Source organism: Rhamphochromis longiceps, linkage group LG7 (assembly GCF_057381845.1).
Source record: "Rhamphochromis longiceps isolate RC_006_pf linkage group LG7, R_longiceps_female_GT1.1, whole genome shotgun sequence".
Lineage (NCBI taxonomy): Eukaryota > Metazoa > Chordata > Actinopteri > Cichliformes > Cichlidae > Rhamphochromis > Rhamphochromis longiceps.
The window spans coordinates 43,649,908-43,667,474 of NC_140563.1; the positions used below are offsets into that span (position 1 = coordinate 43,649,908).

Below are 17,567 nucleotides of genomic sequence, written 5' to 3' on the forward strand. Positions count from 1 at the left end.
GGCTTAGTACTTTTTAAAAAAAAGCCCCTAAAAACTTGTAGGAAGTGTACATTACGTGAACAGAGATGTGATTAGTTGGGAGCACAGACTGAACTTCTATGTATGCTTGAGAAGTTTCTTTGGCATTTTTTTTAAGTCATGAAACTAAACCCTGGAATCCACTGCTGTAAACATGCCAACTACAAACACTACGCTCTAGGGAAGGAGGAAGTGACAAACTTTTCATCTCCACAATCTGGGTGTTTCGTACTCCTGACATCGACTCTTGGCTGTACACTCTTTAGGTTCAATGGAAATTACAGGAATGACTTCTGTAATTGACAGTGTTTGTTCTTTTAAAGCCAGCATCCGCTGAAACAAACTAGTGAGTAGTCTGAGCACACTTAAGGGTGTCCCCCTTTAACGGCCCATGTTGTGAATGAGTGAAGAATGCAATTATGAAAAGAAAGCATTTCCCGCTCCTCCACACCATGTGTATGAGCTGCAGGAACGGGAAATGGGGTGACACGTTCGCTGAAAGGTCAGCTTTCATGACGGCTTCATCTGGGTCACAAAAAAGGAAGTAAATGGAAGATAGAGGATGTTAAATTTGAATAAACTATCCTGAAACTCACTCCAGCATCTAAGTACATAGATGCTGCAGGGTCTCCATCTTATAAAAATGAAGCAGTTCAATATGCCCATATACACAAATACGTAACATAAGTAAAGATCACTGCACATCTTTGCTCAGCCACCAGTTTCACATTATTAGTTAGTTTGTCTCCAAAGCGCTCAACCTGAAATGGCCCTCTGATGTACTCATTCCTAATCATGTCCTTCATGGTCACTCCAAACAAAAAAATCTTAACATCTTCAACTCTGTCACCTCCAGTTTTCCAAACCACACATCATAGCATCTTGAAAACCTTTCCTTTCAGTCTGCAACTATCCATCACAAATTACCGCTGACACTCGTCTCCACCCACTGTTACTTTGGATGGTTGGATGCTATTTGAACTCATCCACTTTCACTGCCTCTGCTCCTTCAATATTCTGCCCATCTCCCTCTCATTTTTGTGCTGATGCCAAATGACTCATGAGTGTTTATAATAATGAACACTTATAACAACAATAATAATGATAATGTGTCATCTACATTAAAGACTTCAGGGTCTTTGTATAACATTCTTTACCATTTTCTGTTTCTACAGGCTGTTTGTATGGGATAGCTACGAACCCATAAGTGATAAATTAGCCCTATTATAGTGTAGATGTGCAATTCAAAACTAGACAAACATATCTGCTGGTGGGAATATCAAAAGGAAAAGATTTGGTTTTGGCAAGCTCAGACAAGCAGCAGACTGTGACTCTGGGACAGGACTGGAAAAAGCAGAAATGAACCAACGCAGTCTGAGGGTGACATTTGTGAAGGGTGCAAGTATGAACACAAAGCGGGACACTAACTTGAAAACAGATGCACACAAATCATCATGATCTACACATTGGAAGAAGGAAAAGAAACAGATGTAACATGTGAGAAAGAAAAGCAGAGCAAATACATGCGGAAAATATGTGCAGCAGGTATTCCTGATGAATACAAAATATTTCATGTTAGGGTTTTTTTGTGGATTAAGGTTTTTTTTTTTTTGCATGTTTGCAAACTTTGACTTTTGGGCACTCTGTATGCTCTCATGCTTTTAAAAATGATTTGTCCAAAATTGGATATGGAGTAATGTTCCTAAATGTACTAGTAAATCCACAAAGAAAGGACTCAAGGACCTGAGGTGCCTAACCAATGCTAAGATTTCAATTCTATTGAAATATTGCCAGGGGATTGAAAATAGGCATTTAAAAAAGCATCTTACAGTTACAGTAATTTGGAAAGATTTCAGAAAGCTTTGACCCTCTTTGACTCCATCTTTCCAAAGAAAGTTCCTCCTGCTTAAGACAGCAATATGAACATCTGAGCCCAGTGGTGTATTTCCACAGAAGAATTTCTTTTTATGACTAAAAATTGAGGAAGAGTGTCCAAATGTGTTTAACTTTTTTTTTTGGCAGCAATAAACATGACAGTTTACTTATTTTAATTTAAGACATGTTTAATTTTAATTAAGTTTAAAACTTTTTTATTTAATGTAAAATTATATATATTTTTAAATTTACTTTCAAATTCTTCAGTTGCTGAATGGGCTGCATAGTTTTCATAAATTGCATAGTTCAGAATAGCTATAATTGTACCAGATGGTTGCATTCAGTTAAGTTGGACTAGACCAGTGGTTCTTAACCTTGTTGGAGGTACCGAACCCCACCAGTTTCATATGCGCATTCACCGAACCCCTCTTTAGTGAAATTTTTTTTTTTTTTTTCAAATTCAAGACATAGATATGTTTTTTTACTGGTGCACAAAATGAGCCGTACATGAACATCACCTTGTTCAAAGAACAAAACCAACACAATGCATGAACTTACAACAAATTACATACCTGCAAATCAGTGTGACTTCTGCTGTTGCCTTTGAGAGACCAGTTCAGATATGCGTGGCTTCACCTTGGCAAGTGCCAGTCTCATGTCATTTTCACAGAAAAGTCTGTTCCTTTTCTTCGTTTTTATGTCCAGCATCGTCGAAAAGGATTGCTCGCAAAGATATGTTGTAACAAATGATATAAAAAAATCCAGGGCTTTCTTAGCAATAATTGGATACTTGTCCATTTGTCGACACCAAAACGTTGAGAGTGTTGTTGTTCTGAAGAGTTGCTGTTGAACCTGGCTCTGCTGAATTTCAATGATTTCGTCAAGGTATTCATCATTGACATCTGCTGTCTCAACAGCAAACGTGAACGGCTGTCTCACCCATGCTGGATATGACTCTCTTGTAGGGAAATATCTGTCGAGAGACTTTGCAAGCTCATCTAAGTGCGTTGCAATTGTTTGCTTCAGTTCCGTGGATACAGAAACATCTCCGATTCCAGACACATCTTCGACCTTACTTACACAGTTGTCCAGAAGGGGGAAGTTTGCAAAGTTGTTGTTCTCTGTTCGTCGTTTCCATAACGTTAGCTTTTTTTTGAAAAGCCTTCAGGTGTTCTTCCGCTTCTATGATATTGACTCCACCACCCTGCATCTGCTGATTGAGATGATTGAGAGCTGCGAATATATCAGCCATGTACGCTAAAATGAGAATGAACTCGTCCTTTGAGTGCGCAGTCGCCTTTGTTATATAGCAAGGTATTTAAAATGAATAAATAAATATCCCGTTCATTTCAATGCGCATGATCTGAGCATGCGCGGAATGACACGGAGCTATTCTTTGATCTTCTCAAAGGGGAGACTGTGACGTGACGGTCGACCGCACGTCACAGTCTCCCGTGACGGTTGACGTCACCATCTCTGCCACATGAGTCTATAAATAGAGGTGCTTCAACACAGTTTACCTTTAGGACGGTCGCACGTAGAAAACAATTTTCATTAATCTTGCGCGTGTAGTTAGCAAATATATCTGTAAACATGTCAAACTCCGTTTGGGGCGCGATTTGCACTGTGGGCACTTATGCTCACAAAATTATGAGAAAAACGTTGGGATTTGATGACCAACGTTCACCCACTGCTGACCAAACTGTATGCGAGGCACCTGAAGTTCGCTGTGGTAACCAAATTTTACACGCGGAACATGAGGTACCATTGCCAGATCAGCATATACCTGAACCCCGCTTCAGCAGCTGCAGAGGACAGCATAATCAGAATAGCGGTTTAAACCAAGTGTGTGAAATTCTTCACCCTGAACATATACAGCAGCAGCCTTCTGTGATTCAAAGACATCAGCTATGGGAAAATTCAAATCGAGATGCATCAGACCCTGCTGAATCCACGATCCCAGACCTAAGACCTAGTCCCTTGGAAGGGAGAGAAGAACATAATGGGATTCTTCATAGAGGGGTTTCTATCATCAGGAGAGGAACTGGATTTTTAGGACAATCCATTACCACAGTGTCTAACATGTGCAAGTTAGCAATTGTGGCTATTCATCACATGTTCTGGAAAATGGTCCAAGAGGTCAGACATTATGTGGCACACCTGATGTCACGTGCTGTAGGATGTATTTGCGTTTGCCTTTACATTTTATTGTTCTTGGTCAACAAAATTCGAGCTATATTAATTTATTTACTTTCATTTTTAGCACAATACCTTTAATTTTCCTCTATGGAAATGGAAAAGGTGAAGACAACCTAATGTCAGTGCCAACTTTATTTGGCTCTAACTGGACTATGACGATTTTAATAGGGAAATAACTAATAATTGGGGTATAATGGGGTTAATTAGGCTCTTACCATCTCAGTCATGCAAACAACAGTTGAGAACCCAGCCAGTCACGGCAGAAGGCTGCTCCTTCCTGAGCCTGGTTCTGCTGGAGGTTTCTTCCCAACGGGGAGTTTTTCCTCCCCACAGTTGCCAAGTGCTTGCTCATAGGGGATCATCAGATTGCTGGCCTGTCTCTAATACTGTAGGGACTACCTTACAGTATTAGAGACAGGCAGCTGTTGTTTGCATTCAAAGCCACATAAATAAATTTGAATTCTCAATGAAATGAATGGATTTGATTTGATTCCTTTACCTTCACAGAATCCTTTTACTTCAGTTTTGTCTTCTGCTTCTTGGTAGCAATAATTAAGCTTCTTGCCCCATTCATCCTTATGCTCTCCTGTTTTTTCCTAACTGGCATGTCTGACCCGTGGGAGTGCAGACACCACACAGAGAAAGCCTCAGACTTTAAAGCCGGAAACATTTTCAGTGACGTCACAGAACAACGCACCTGCAGTCCACACAGTAGGTGACGTATCATTTAGTTAATCTTATGATTGCCGATCAGGTATGCTTTTAGACTTGTGCTATGTTTGAAATGATAAATGTTACAAGGTCAACAGTAGTAACATTGCTAGCTCCAGTTTTTTTTAAATGAAAGTGACAGATCTTAATGTGTGAAAAGCTTTAACCTTCCCATTGTGATGAATTGACCTGATTTCAAGTTTTAAAATGTAAAAAGAAAATTGTTAAAAGGACCTTTCTTATACAAAATTTCTGCTTGGATTAAAAAGTGTAACCAGCATATAAAATGAAAATGGTTTGACCTGGCAGCCAAAGTGGAGGCTGAAAGGGTCTAAAACTACATCTGTCTTTGCAACTGTGAGAGATATTTCCCCAACACACACACACACACACACACACACACACACACACACACACGCACACACACACACACACACACACTCCGTATTCTATTGACCTGACGTGTAAAGTGCAAGAACGCAGGTGTTGTGAACTGTCCTGTTCCTGTGGGCAGTAATGGAGTTGATAATAAGATATCAGCAAAGTTTACTGGAAGTTTTTGGGTTCTGACACTTCTGGATGGCTAAACAAACTGACTCAGGGATATCCTTGCTGTACCACAGAAACAACACAACAGGAGGGTTAAAAACTGAGACCACAGTGAAATTAAGCATTCTTTGGTCAACACTGCCACCTACTGGACTCTACATTAAGGCCTAAGATTTTCAACTTTGGTTTAAATCATCTAACCACGCAATGTGAGGAAAAGTTCACTCCAAACACAGTGAGGTTCATTCAAAGGAACTTTTATGTAGATGATGGACTTGTACGTGTTATATCAGAAGCTGAAGCAATAAAACTAGTGAAAGAGGCAAGAGAATTGTGTAGCAAGGGTAAACTAAGATTAGACAAAGTTCATACCAAACTGTGAAAATCTGATAAAGTCACTGTCGGGAGAAGAGAGTGCTGAAAGTATTAAGGACTTAGATCTATTGATGGAAAGACCACTTGGTGTTCAGTGGTGCATTTCTTCTGATGAGTTTTAGTTCAGAGTAACTGTAAAAGAGCGCCCAATGACAAGAAGAGGAATTCTGTGCACAATAGCATCAGTGTACGACCCACTGGGATTTGTGGCACCCTTCATCCTAAGAGGAAAACAAATCCTGCAACAGTTATGCCAAGAGAAAGTAGAATGGGACGAGCCACTCTCAGATCAACACTGTCACTGTGGGAATCCTAGATCTTCAAAACTTGTCAAAGGTGAAAGTTCAAAGACGTGTCTTACCTGCAAACACAGGCAGTGTGAACTACACCATTTTTCAGACGCTGGTGTGACAGGCTACGGAAAATGTAGTAATTTAAGAACAGAACAGAACAAAGAAATCAAGGACTTGACTCGAGGGAAGGACATTCAACTGAAGGATAAGACACACAAGCTCTACAGCCTAAGTCCATTTGTTGATGAGCAGGGAGTACTTAGGGTGGGAGGACAAGAGCAACTCTACACCCATATATCAAACATCCTGCCATTATCCCCAAATCAAGTCATGTTGTGTTTACTTATTAAACAGTACCACGAAAAGGTGCAGCATCAAGGAAGAGGAATAACTGTCACTGAGCTGCGCTCCAATAGAGTATGCATTACAGGATGCAGCAATTCAGTTGCTTCTCACATCTACAATTGATATAGACATAGATATGATTGTTTATATAATGGTAATTATATTTTATGTAAAAAGGATGGGGAGAGGAAGGAAGGGAAGGGGAAAAAGAGGGGAGGGAAAGGGAAAAGGGGAAAAAAGGAAAAAAAAACTGTCAATGTAAATGAGATATATACTTTGTTGCTTGATTTGAATAAAGAAAAGAAAAGAAAAATCCTGAATTGGTGTAAAAGTAAAAAAACAACAACACTTTCCCCTCTTTTTCTCTGGTAAAACCTTTTGGTGGGCTGCAAATACTTCCTCTGTGTAGACAGTAGTCGTGTTGTTATTCGCTAACTTAACGGGAAAGCTTAAAATGAGTTGAGGCTTAAAGCTAAAGCTGAAGTGAAGAGACACTGAAGGACTGAAGAGGTCACTACATGCTGAAACAAATCCAGTTTGAAGCAGGTGGCTTTTCTAAGCCCAACTCTGGAATTTTGTTTGCTGCTGTGATGAGAGCAGAGCAGCATGTTTGAATGACTGCGTGTTTAATTCACAGAAACGCCAACGCAGCCATGGGTGTCCTGCTGTCCAAATCCATGGATGACAATTTAAAAAAGCAACAAGAATTCATGCTAACGAATGCACGGCTGCAGGTGAGTGAAAGTGCACCCACTCGCACATCACCTCTGACCTCTGCTGTGACATCTTTCACCATCTAGTGAAAGATGGGGAACACTCATGATTCATTTGGCATCAGCACAAAAATGAGAGGGAGATGGGCAGAATATTGAAGGAGCAGAGGCAGTGAAAGTGGATGAGTTCAAATAGCATCCAACCATCCAAAGTAACAGTGGGTGGAGACGAGTGTCAGCGGTAATTTGTGATGGATAGTTGCAGACTGAAAGGAAAGGTTTTCAAGATGCTATGATGTGTGGTTTGGAAAACTGGAGGTGACAGAGTTGAAGATGTTAAGATTTTTTTGTTTGGAGTGACCATGAAGGACATGATTAGGAATGAGTACATCAGAGGGCCATTTCAGGTTGAGCGCTTTGGAGACAAACTAACTAATAATGTGAAACTGGTGGCTGAGCAAAGATGTGCAGTGATCTTTACTTATGTTACGTATTTGTGTATATGGGCATATTGAACTGCTTCATTTTTATAAGATGGAGACCCTGCAGCATCTATGTACTTAGATGCTGGAGTGAGTTTCAGGATAGTTTATTCAAATTTAACATCCTCTATCTTCCATTTACTTCCTTTTTTGTGACCCAGATGAAGCCGTCATGAAAGCTGACCTTTCAGCGAACGTGTCACCCCATTTCCCGTTCCTGCAGCTCATACACATGGTGTGGAGGAGCGGGAAATGCTTTCTTTTCATAATTGCATTCTTCACTCATTCACAACATGGGCCGTTAAAGGGGGACACCCTTAAGTGTGCTCAGACTACTCACTAGTTTGTTTCAGCGGATGCTGGCTTTAAAAGAACAAACACTGTCAATTACAGAAGTCATTCCTGTAATTTCCATTGAACCTAAAGAGCGTACAGCCAAGAGTCGATGTCAGGAGTACGAAACACCCAGATTGTGGAGATGAAAAGTTTGTCACTTCCTCCTTCCCTAGAGCGTAGTGTTTGTAGTTGGCATGTTTACAGCAGTGGATTCCAGGGTTTAGTTTCATGACTTAAAAAAAATTCCAAAGAAACTTCTCAAGCATACATAGAAGTTCAGTCTGTGCTCCCAACTAATCACATCTCTGTTCACGTAATGTACACTTCCTACAAGTTTTTAGGGGCTTTTTTTTAAAAAGTACTAAGCCTTTGGTGCTTATGGAGATCTCTTTAAACTGTCTGTACTCTCATAAAACAATTAACTGATGAATCAGATGATTATTACAGCTCTGATCAACAGTAATTGACTGAAATTGATTATAACTGAAAATGAAATCTTACCAAGCAGGGAAAATTTTATTTCATCATTTCTTCTTAATTTATTTTTGTGTGTCTGTGTGCGCGCGTGCATGTGCCCAGATGGAGCGCCAGATTCTGATGCAGAACCAGATGAGAGAGCGGCAGATGGCGATGCAGATCGCCTGGTCCAGAGAGTTTCTGAAATACTTTGGCAGTTTCTTTGCGGTGGCCACAGTGGGACTAACTGCAGGGTGAGATTCTAACACCTCACAAAGATCTGACACAAACACACACAGACTCATCTCTGTGTTGTGCTTTTATCTATGCAGTTAAATATTGTCTTCTGTTTATCATCATTTTTCTTTAGAGCTATTAAAAGAAAGAACCCAGGAATGCTGGCTCCCATCATACCTCTCAGTTTCATATTTGCCTACCAGATGGACAGCGCCTATGGAACGCTTATTAATCGTATGAGAGGTAAAGCTACACACTTACAGGCATCATCATCTTAAGGAAACCTGTTTAACATTTAAAAAGAGGGTGCACAGACGGGTAAATAAATCCTTATCAAGCATTATATAGTGATTCTTTGCTTTGGTTTTAGAGGATTATTTTACTTTGAACAGCAGAACACAGACTCACTATATCCAGAAAACACAGGCTCTAATATACAGTTAGGTCCATATATATATTTGAATACATGAATAGTGTCTGTTTACCAAAACAATTTCCACTTTCCGCTATGATGGGCATCTATATAATGTGTAGACGCCCAGCTTTCATATGAGAAAATCCACATTCAAATCGGATGAAGGTTTTGGAGTTCCGGCCCCTTAACGTGTGCCCCCCGCTTTTTAAAGGGACAAAAAGTAATTGGACATTTGACTGAAAGGCTATTTCATGGGCAGGTGTGGGCACTTCCTTTGTTATGTCATTATCAATTAAGCAGATAGAAGCCCTGGAGTTGATTTGAGGTGTGGCGCTTGCATTAGCACGATTCAAATGAATACATTTTATTTTATTTGTCCAGTTACTTTTGATGTCCTGAAATGATGGGATTGCATTTTAGTTCTCACATTTTTGTGCAATCTTTTTGTTCAACCCACTGAATTAAGGCTGACAGTCGGCAGTTCAACTGGATCTGAGTTAATTATATTTAAAGTTGTTATATTTAAAATTAATTGTGGTAATGAACAGAACCAAAATGCTAAAAAAGAAAAAGTCTCTGTCCAAATGGACCTTACTGTTTACCAAATAATGCATCTAAATGTTTAACAAATATTGTGTTTAGTTATTCATTAATGACATTTTTAAAAAAGATTGCAGTCACTAATTATACCCATTAAATGTGTTTTTCATGATGTCTTTAGGGGAAGCTGAGAATATCATGGAGACTGAAAATGACCGTCTACAGTTACCTCAAGGGACTCCAACCTTTGAGAGCATAGAGAAGGCCCGCCGTGCTAAAAGCAGCCTCAGCGCCTTCTTGGAGAAATAATGTAATTAGTTATTGTCTAACAGCGTGGTTCCAGAGAGGAGCTGCAGCCACTGTACATTTCGTTTTCAACAAACCACAAAGACGGGGAAGTGGCTCACAAAGAAACCTCAGGTTTAGCTGTCCAAAACATACCCACTCCCTAAACGATACACAACTATACTTTATGTAGCATTAAGGTAAAAGCGGCCTCAGCTCCTTCTTGGAGAAATAATGTAATAATTTATAGAACAAACGTCCTCTATCATGGAAAATTTTAAGGCTCTGCTATTTCTCTCTGTCAGGTTGACCTTATTGAACGAAAGGCTCCTGACTCTTTGGGCTTAAATTGTTAGAAGTTAATGTGTAAAGTTATGTCCTCTTTCATATTTTCCACAGCCATTCAGTGGACTGGAGTGGAGCATATTTCACAGTTTGAGTGTGAGAGGATTCCCCAACAGAGAAACAGTGAAACTAGCAGAGCCAGAGCTCAGCAAAGGCCAGAAATATTAAAGATCCTACTTTGTGCATCCTCAAAACACGCTGGCACTCCATCTTCTTGTGAGCCCTTGAGGGTCAGCCTCTGTTTCCTCCCAAAGTTGTGGGGGCCTGCTGCATCCTCCACATAATATCTGTGTGGCAACACTTGATGTCTACCAAGAAGAAGGAGAGGAGGCGGCACAAGCAGGACAAGCCGAAACAGTTGAAGGCACAGGTGCAGACGGGGAGCTTTCAGGAACCTGTGTCTGAGCCAGGCTTGCTGCACAAGTGTCTCCTGAACAGCTACCTGCACGATGTAGTGCTGCAACTGAGACCCGCCGTTTGCCTTTTCTGGTCGGCGAGTGGAGAATCGCACAAGCTGGTCTGCAAAGAGAGCTTTAGGATGCTTCCTCCCACTGTCCACTGCATCGTCCATCCACAGGGTTTGCAGGGCTGGCTCAACCCATGGCTGCCACACCACTAAGATGTTTTCAGAAATATGCAAGCATGCAACAATCATGTTTTACAGTCCTGTGGTCTCAGCCTCAGATGCTTATTAAATCACACAAAGCTCATGTAGAAACAAACGAACAAAATATGTTCTCCTTAATTTCTGTCAACCACACGTTTCCAGCTATCATGGTTGCTAGGCAACCTGGGCAGCGCGACGGAGGCTAGACCGTCCCATTTCACAAGCCTCGCACTTCCGGCCTTAGCGGTCTTTGAGTACACGGCCCTTGAGGACCATTGAGGCTGCGTACTTTAAGGCTGCAGACCCTGAATTGGGATACAGCCATAAAAACCATGAAAAAAAATATTGCCGTAATATGAAGCGATAGACTTTTTCATATCGTCATCCATATGTGTCGTTATATCGAACAGCCCTATTTTGAACTCTCCTCGTCCTTTGAGTGCGCAGTCGCCTTTGTTATATAGCAAGGTATCTAGAATGAATAAATATATATCCCGTTCATTTCAATGCGCATGATCTGAGCATGCGCGGAATGACACGGAGCTATTCTTTGATCCTTTGATCTTCTCAAAAGGGGAGACTGTGACGTGACGGTCGACCGCACGTCACAGTCTCCCGTGACGGTTGACGTCACCATCTCTGCCACATGAGTCCTTAAATAGAGGTGCTTTAACACAGTTTACCTTTAGGACGGCCGCACGTAGAAAACAGTTTTCATTAATCTTGCGCGTGTAGTTAGCAAATATAAATTAATCACGTCTTTCAATCGTACAATACTGCAAGAATTAAGGAAAGCAATAGAGAACTCCTCATCTGTAAACATGTCAAACTCCGTTTGGGGCGCAATTTGCACTGTGGGCACTTATGCTCACAAAATTATGAGAAAAACGTTGGGATTTGATGACCAACGTTCACCCACTGCTGACCAAACTGTATGCGAGGCACCTGAAGTTCGCTGTGGTAACCAAATTTTACACGCGGAACATGAGGTACCATTGCCAGATCAGCATATACCTGAACCCCGCTTCAGCAGCTGCAGAGGACAGCATAATCAGAATAGCGGTTTAAACCAAGTGTGTGAAATTCTTCACCCTGAACATATACAGCAGCAGCCTTCTGTGATTCAAAGACATCAGCTATGGGAAAATTCAAATCGAGATGCAGCAGACCCTGCTGAATCCAGGATCTCAGACCTAAGACCTAGTCAAAGAGTCTCAGAACACCATGATGAAATTGTGAACAGAGACAGGCCTCCTTTGGAAGGGAGAGAAGAACATAATGGGATTCTTCATAGAGGGGTTTCTATCATCAGGAGAGGAACTGGATTTTTAGGACAATCCATTACCACAGTGTCTAACATGTGCAAGTCAGCAATTGTGGCTATTTGTCCCAATAGAGGTACGAGAGAAGAACATTTTTGTACCTATAGGTAAATTTTTTTTTAAATGTTCCCTTAAAAGTACAATACTGGTCTTTAAAAGTCCAGAAATGCCCCTTTAAAGGTTCAATTTGAAATAAAGTACAAATCTGTACCATTTTGACCTGTACTGCAGTGACAGGGGCAGAATGTGGTTATGGGTCAGCATGGGAAAATCTGGATGGGCCTGGTTAATTGTAAAATTCATATGAGATGTGAGTGTGCTCATAAAAGCTACATGTTATAATCAAATCTGTTGGTCCTCTCCTCTGTACGTAAATTATCCTATGATGCAAAGAATATCTGTAACCTACCTTTGTGTAAGTTATGTTAAATTATATTAAAAAACACACACACACAATGACATGCAGGCACAACCAAATGATGTTAAAAAAAACTGGTCCATTTCCATTTTATTAAGTTCCAGTTATAATTTTTTAATGTTTTAAATCTTTCAAAAACGTGAAATCATTTTACTGTTATGTTTGGCCATTTACTTTTGTGCTTTTACTACATCCTAGAATTGTTCATTAATTGTGAGGTTTTTATGGAATTTGCAACATCAAGTTAAACCGAGGTTCTTTGGAAGTTAAAATGTCAAGCAGATTTTTATGTTACGGTGACTACATTTTGTAAGTTACAAATATAGTTCGCCAAGACAGCATAACGGTTTCTAAACAACTGCGCATTAATACCACAATGTTGTATTTTCATGTGTCAAGTTCGCAACGCGCATTAATCCCAAAGGCCGAAAAGGCAGCAGCGATGAGTGCTCCGCCTCCGCGCTGACTAGCGTTGACGCAGAAAATGACTCTCAGGGGGTTATCCACGGAGGAGCTCCTTAAAAGGTTGATGGAAGAAGGCATTGACGTGTCAGACGATGAGGCGCAAAGATTTACAGTAGAGTTAGCAAAAGTCCGAAGAGGTAGATTTAACATGGGCGAAAGCTAGCAGTTAGCGAAGTTTTAAACAAAGAAAGGTACAAATGTGGACTATTTAGACTGTTGGTGGAATGTTCAACGTCTGTCTGCCCGCCGTATTCGAGTGTTTTATCAATAAATAGTGACGAACCCTGTACAACAATGTAAAAAAATCAATAATTTCTCAAAACATGCTAGTATGTAAATATAGCTATTAACAAAATCGTTTTCTAAGCAAAATTTATAGCATCTAACTTGTTTCCCGCTCAAAGGGATTTTAAACAATGGAAGGCACACATTTGTACCATTCCACCTACTTAGTGGGATTTTCGAATATGAGAGCTGTAAGCTCTGCGCAGGGACACTTACTTACATTTTTATATTACCAGTTAATTTATATTAACAATTAATCAAGAGAATTAATTGTAACTTCCTTTTGGGGAATATAGACAGATTCACAATGATAGCTTATTATTATTATTATTATTGACCATAATGTCACTTTAAAACTAAATTTGAAAATGGTTTTATTTTTATTTCATACTGTACTTTATATTTCAGATAACGATGTAGATGGATTGACGGTAGACTGTGGACTCACTGAGACCATGGTTGCATATCTTTTTGACAAGTCTTTCAAAAAGCAGCTGAAGTTCAGAGACTTCACAAACCGCTACAAGGAAGTCATCATCACTTTACAACCGGTCGACCCATTTGAAGGTACAGTTGAAGGTCCAGTGTCCCAAGCAAACCAGAGGTAAGTTGCGATAAATGTCTAAATTTGCATATGCATTTAAGTGCTTGCAAAATGGCTAGTTAATGCTGTTTTCCTACTGTATTGCAGTTCTATACCTTCTTGCCGTAGACTGCCTGCAGTTATTTCCATTCCAAAATTCCCACAAGATGTCCAGAGTCGCTTGGATCTCAAAGAACCAGTCTAGAAAGAACAGAAGTACTGAAACAAAATAATTGGGACTCTTTATGAAATGCTGTCATAGTACACAATGTAAGGGTTCCTTTCTGAATAATTACATTAATTTCTTAATATTAATATTGCTGTTGTAAGAGAGGCAGAGAACAAATGCTTAGCCCATCTGCCTCCCAATCTGGAGACCAGCGTTCGAGTCTGGCGTGACACACGGTTCCAATGAACTGGCAATAGTGGTAAAACCATACATCCTGTGTCTCCAGACCTTGTCTGGACTATGATATCCAAAGTGTTCATTTTCGAATTTGCTCAAGAGTAAATTAATAATTCAGGACTGCAGTCAATTAATTAATGAAGTTTGGGAGAGGTGTGGCTGTTTGTCCACGCCCATTTTTAAAAAATTAAAATCAACTTTAGCTACATTGATTTGACATTGGTCTACAACATACTATTTACGGTAATAACAATATGATTAGAAGAATTGAAGAACAGAAAAGCCCCCAGGAAAGGATAAGAGTAATCAGTGTACTGTCGGTTGTTTTTCTTATGTTTGAAACAGGTACCCAACCCACTCAGACTACATCCAGGTCATCAAAGCCCTGATTGTGAAGTATCCTTTCTTAAGAGATGTACACGGAAATGGTTATGTGAGTACCTCTCCTTTTTTGTTTCTTTTATAGATTATATTAATATAAAGTAAGCATAATTAACTACTTATATACATTTGAAACAACTAGGACACCTGGCACAGCCAACTCAAGAGAAAGTTCAAAGCAGAACGGGCTCCCCTAATCAGCAACGAAGAAGTGAACCGGGTTAAAGAAAAGTTTGTATGCACGCAGAAACATCGGACCACAGAGGAATCGAGCAGCTCCTGTCTGAAGAGACTGAAGCCCTCTCTCGTAAGTCCTCACACCCTCAGCCTCTAAGAGCTAAGGTAACATATAGTCTTATTATGTTCACTGTAAAGCTAAAAGTAAACATTAATTGAAAGAAACATGTTAACAGATAACATTAACATAGAAAAAGGAACTTCACAGTTGATTTAACAAAAGTCAGCTCAACTTGCAATTCCTATTCAACATTTTTGCATTTTTTTCAAAGCATTTGGTGTACAAATTACCGCATTTCGAGTAACATTAACTTATCAGATTTTACTTACGATAATACTGATATCTGCTTTGACAAAGGATTCGTGCTTTGTGGGGGAAGATGCAGCCTCCGTTGATGCTCATATCAAGGTGCTAAATGATCAGCACAAGAAGCTACATCCTGACACAGCACTGGTGAAAGACCGCATGACAAAAAACTTTGCATGGAGACGTCGAGAGGTAGCTGAAGGAATGTGTACTGTGGACCTATTAAAGAGCGATCCATTCCTGGGGACATCTGCAGGGGTAAGAATTGTTAAGATGATTGGGGAAACAGCTAATGATTTTTTTGTCTCTAAATCTGATTATTATTTTCTGTACTAACTGATTAATCAATCTGTTCATTATCTTTAGAATTTTTGTTCAAGGGTTAAAGCACTTTACATTTATCTCCAGTCTGTGTCTTTAAACATGTCAAAAGTTTAAATCCTCAATGTAAAATGTCATTCTTTTGTCTATTCTGCTCTTTTCATTTCCAGTTGTGTGATGAGGTTGATTTAATGCATCCCTGCCAAGACAACATCTGTCGCCGCTTTAGCGAAAACTTCACTGCTGTTCTTCAAAATGTTCTTGCAATAATCATGTTTTACAGTCCTGTGGTCTCAGCCTCAGATGCTTATTAAATCACACAAAGCTCATGTAGAAACAAACAAACGAACAAAATATGTTCTCCTTAATTTCTGTCAACCACACGTTTCCAGCTATCATGGTTGCTAGGCAACCTGGGCAGCGCAACGGAGGCTAGACCGTCCCATTTCACAAGCCTCGCACTTCCGGCCTTAGCGGTCTTTGAGTACACGGCCCTTGAGGACCATTGAGGCTGCGTACTTTAAGGCTGCAGACCCTGAATTGGGATACAGCCATAAAAACCATGAAAAAAAATATTGCCGTAATATGAAGCGATAGACTTTTTCATATCGTCATCCATATGTGTCGTTATATCGAACAGCCCTATTTTGAACTCTCCTCGTCCTTTGAGTGCACAGTCGCCTTTGTTATATAGCAAGGTATCTAGAATGAATAAATATATATCCCGTTCATTTCAATGCGCATGATCTGAGCATGCGCGAAATGACACGGAGCTATTCTTTGATCCTTTGATCTTCTCAAAGGGGATACTGTGACGTGCAGTCTCCCGTGACGGTTGACGTCACCATCTCTGCCACATGAGTCTATAAATAGAGGTGCTTCAACACAGTTTACCTTTAGGACGGTCGCACGTAGAAAACAGTTTTCATTAATCTTGCGCGTGTAGTTAGCAAATATATCTGTAAACATGTCAAACTCCGTTTGGGGCGCGATTTGCACTGTGGGCACTTATGCTCACAAAATTATGAGAAAAACGTTGGGATTTGATGACCAACGTTCACCCACTGCTGACCAAACTGTATGCGAGGCACCTGAAGTTCGCTGTGGTAACCAAATTTTACACGCGGAACATGAGGTACCATTGCCAGATCAGCATATACCTGAACCCCGCTTCAGCAGCTGCAGAGGACAGCATAATCAGAATAGCGGTTTAAACCAAGTGTGTGAAATTCTTCACCCTGAACATATACAGCAGCAGCCTTCTGTGATTCAAAGACATCAGCTATGGGAAAATTCAAATCGAGATGCATCAGACCCTGCTGAATCCACGATCCCAGACCTAAGACCTAGTCCCTTGGAAGGGAGAGAAGAACATAATGGGATTCTTCATAGAGGGGTTTCTATCATCAGGAGAGGAACTGGATTTTTAGGACAATCCATTACCACAGTGTCTAACATGTGCAAGTTAGCAATTGTGGCTATTCATCACATGTTCTGGAAAATGGTCCAAGAGGTCAGAAATTATGTGGCACACCTGATGTCACATGCTGTAGGATGTATTTGCGTTTGCCTTTGCATTTTATTGTTCTTGGTCAACAAAATTCGAGCTATATAAATTTATTTACTTTCATTTTTAGCACAATACCTTTAATTTTCCTCTATGGAAATGGAAAAGGTGAAGACAAACCTAATGTCAGTGCCAACTTTATTTGGCTCTAACTGGACTATGACAATTTTAATAGGGAAATAACTAATAATTGGGGTATAATGGGGTTAATTAGGCTCTTACCATCTCAGTCATGCAAACAACAGTTGAGAACCCAGCCAGTCACGGCAGAAGGCTGCTCCTTCCTGAGCCTGGTTCTGCTGGAGGTTTCTTCCCAACGGGGAGTTTTTCCTCCCCACAGTTGCCAAGTGCTTGCTCATAGGGGATCATCAGATTGCTGGCCTTGTCTCTAATACTGTAGGGACTACCTTACAGTATTAGAGACAGGCAGCTGTTGTTTGCATTCAAAGCCACATAAATAAATTTGAATTGTCAATTAAATGAATGGATTTCAT

General features: G+C 40.2%; 1 protein-coding gene and 1 pseudogene across 2 annotated transcripts; both read left to right on the forward strand.

The window, feature by feature from the left end:
- The first annotated feature begins 6,772 nt into the window (after positions 1-6,772).
- LOC146665956 (plasminogen receptor (KT)-like) lies at positions 6,773-10,135 on the forward strand. Of its 2 annotated transcripts, none has more exons than XM_085411251.1 (5): positions 6,773-6,911; positions 7,003-7,099; positions 8,476-8,606; positions 8,723-8,832; positions 9,726-10,135. In XM_085411251.1, the coding sequence occupies exons 2-5, from the start codon at positions 7,019-7,021 to the stop codon at positions 9,851-9,853; spliced, it is 450 nt and encodes a 149-aa protein (XP_085267377.1). In that variant the 5' UTR covers positions 6,773-6,911; positions 7,003-7,018; the 3' UTR covers positions 9,854-10,135. The 2 variants fall into 2 exon arrangements, with proteins under 2 accessions (XP_085267377.1, XP_085267378.1); XM_085411252.1 differs by having other exon boundaries at positions 6,856-6,875.
- Positions 10,136-13,005: 2,870 nt separating this feature from the next.
- On the forward strand, positions 13,006-15,820 carry LOC146665957 (sterile alpha motif domain-containing protein 3-like; annotated as a pseudogene).
- Positions 15,821-17,567: the final 1,747 nt, after the last annotated feature.

Bases quoted from the DNA above. Each gene is read 5' to 3' on its own strand.
- LOC146665956 (XM_085411251.1), top strand. From the start codon at position 7,019: ATGGGTGTCCTGCTGTCCAAATCCATGGATGACAATTTAAAAAAGCAA. The intron at 7,100-8,475 runs GTGAGTGAAAGT...GCATGTGCCCAG, and splicing joins TAACGAATGCACGGCTGCAG to ATGGAGCGCCAGATTCTGAT. The intron at 8,607-8,722 runs GTGAGATTCTAA...ATTTTTCTTTAG, and splicing joins ACAGTGGGACTAACTGCAGG to AGCTATTAAAAGAAAGAACC.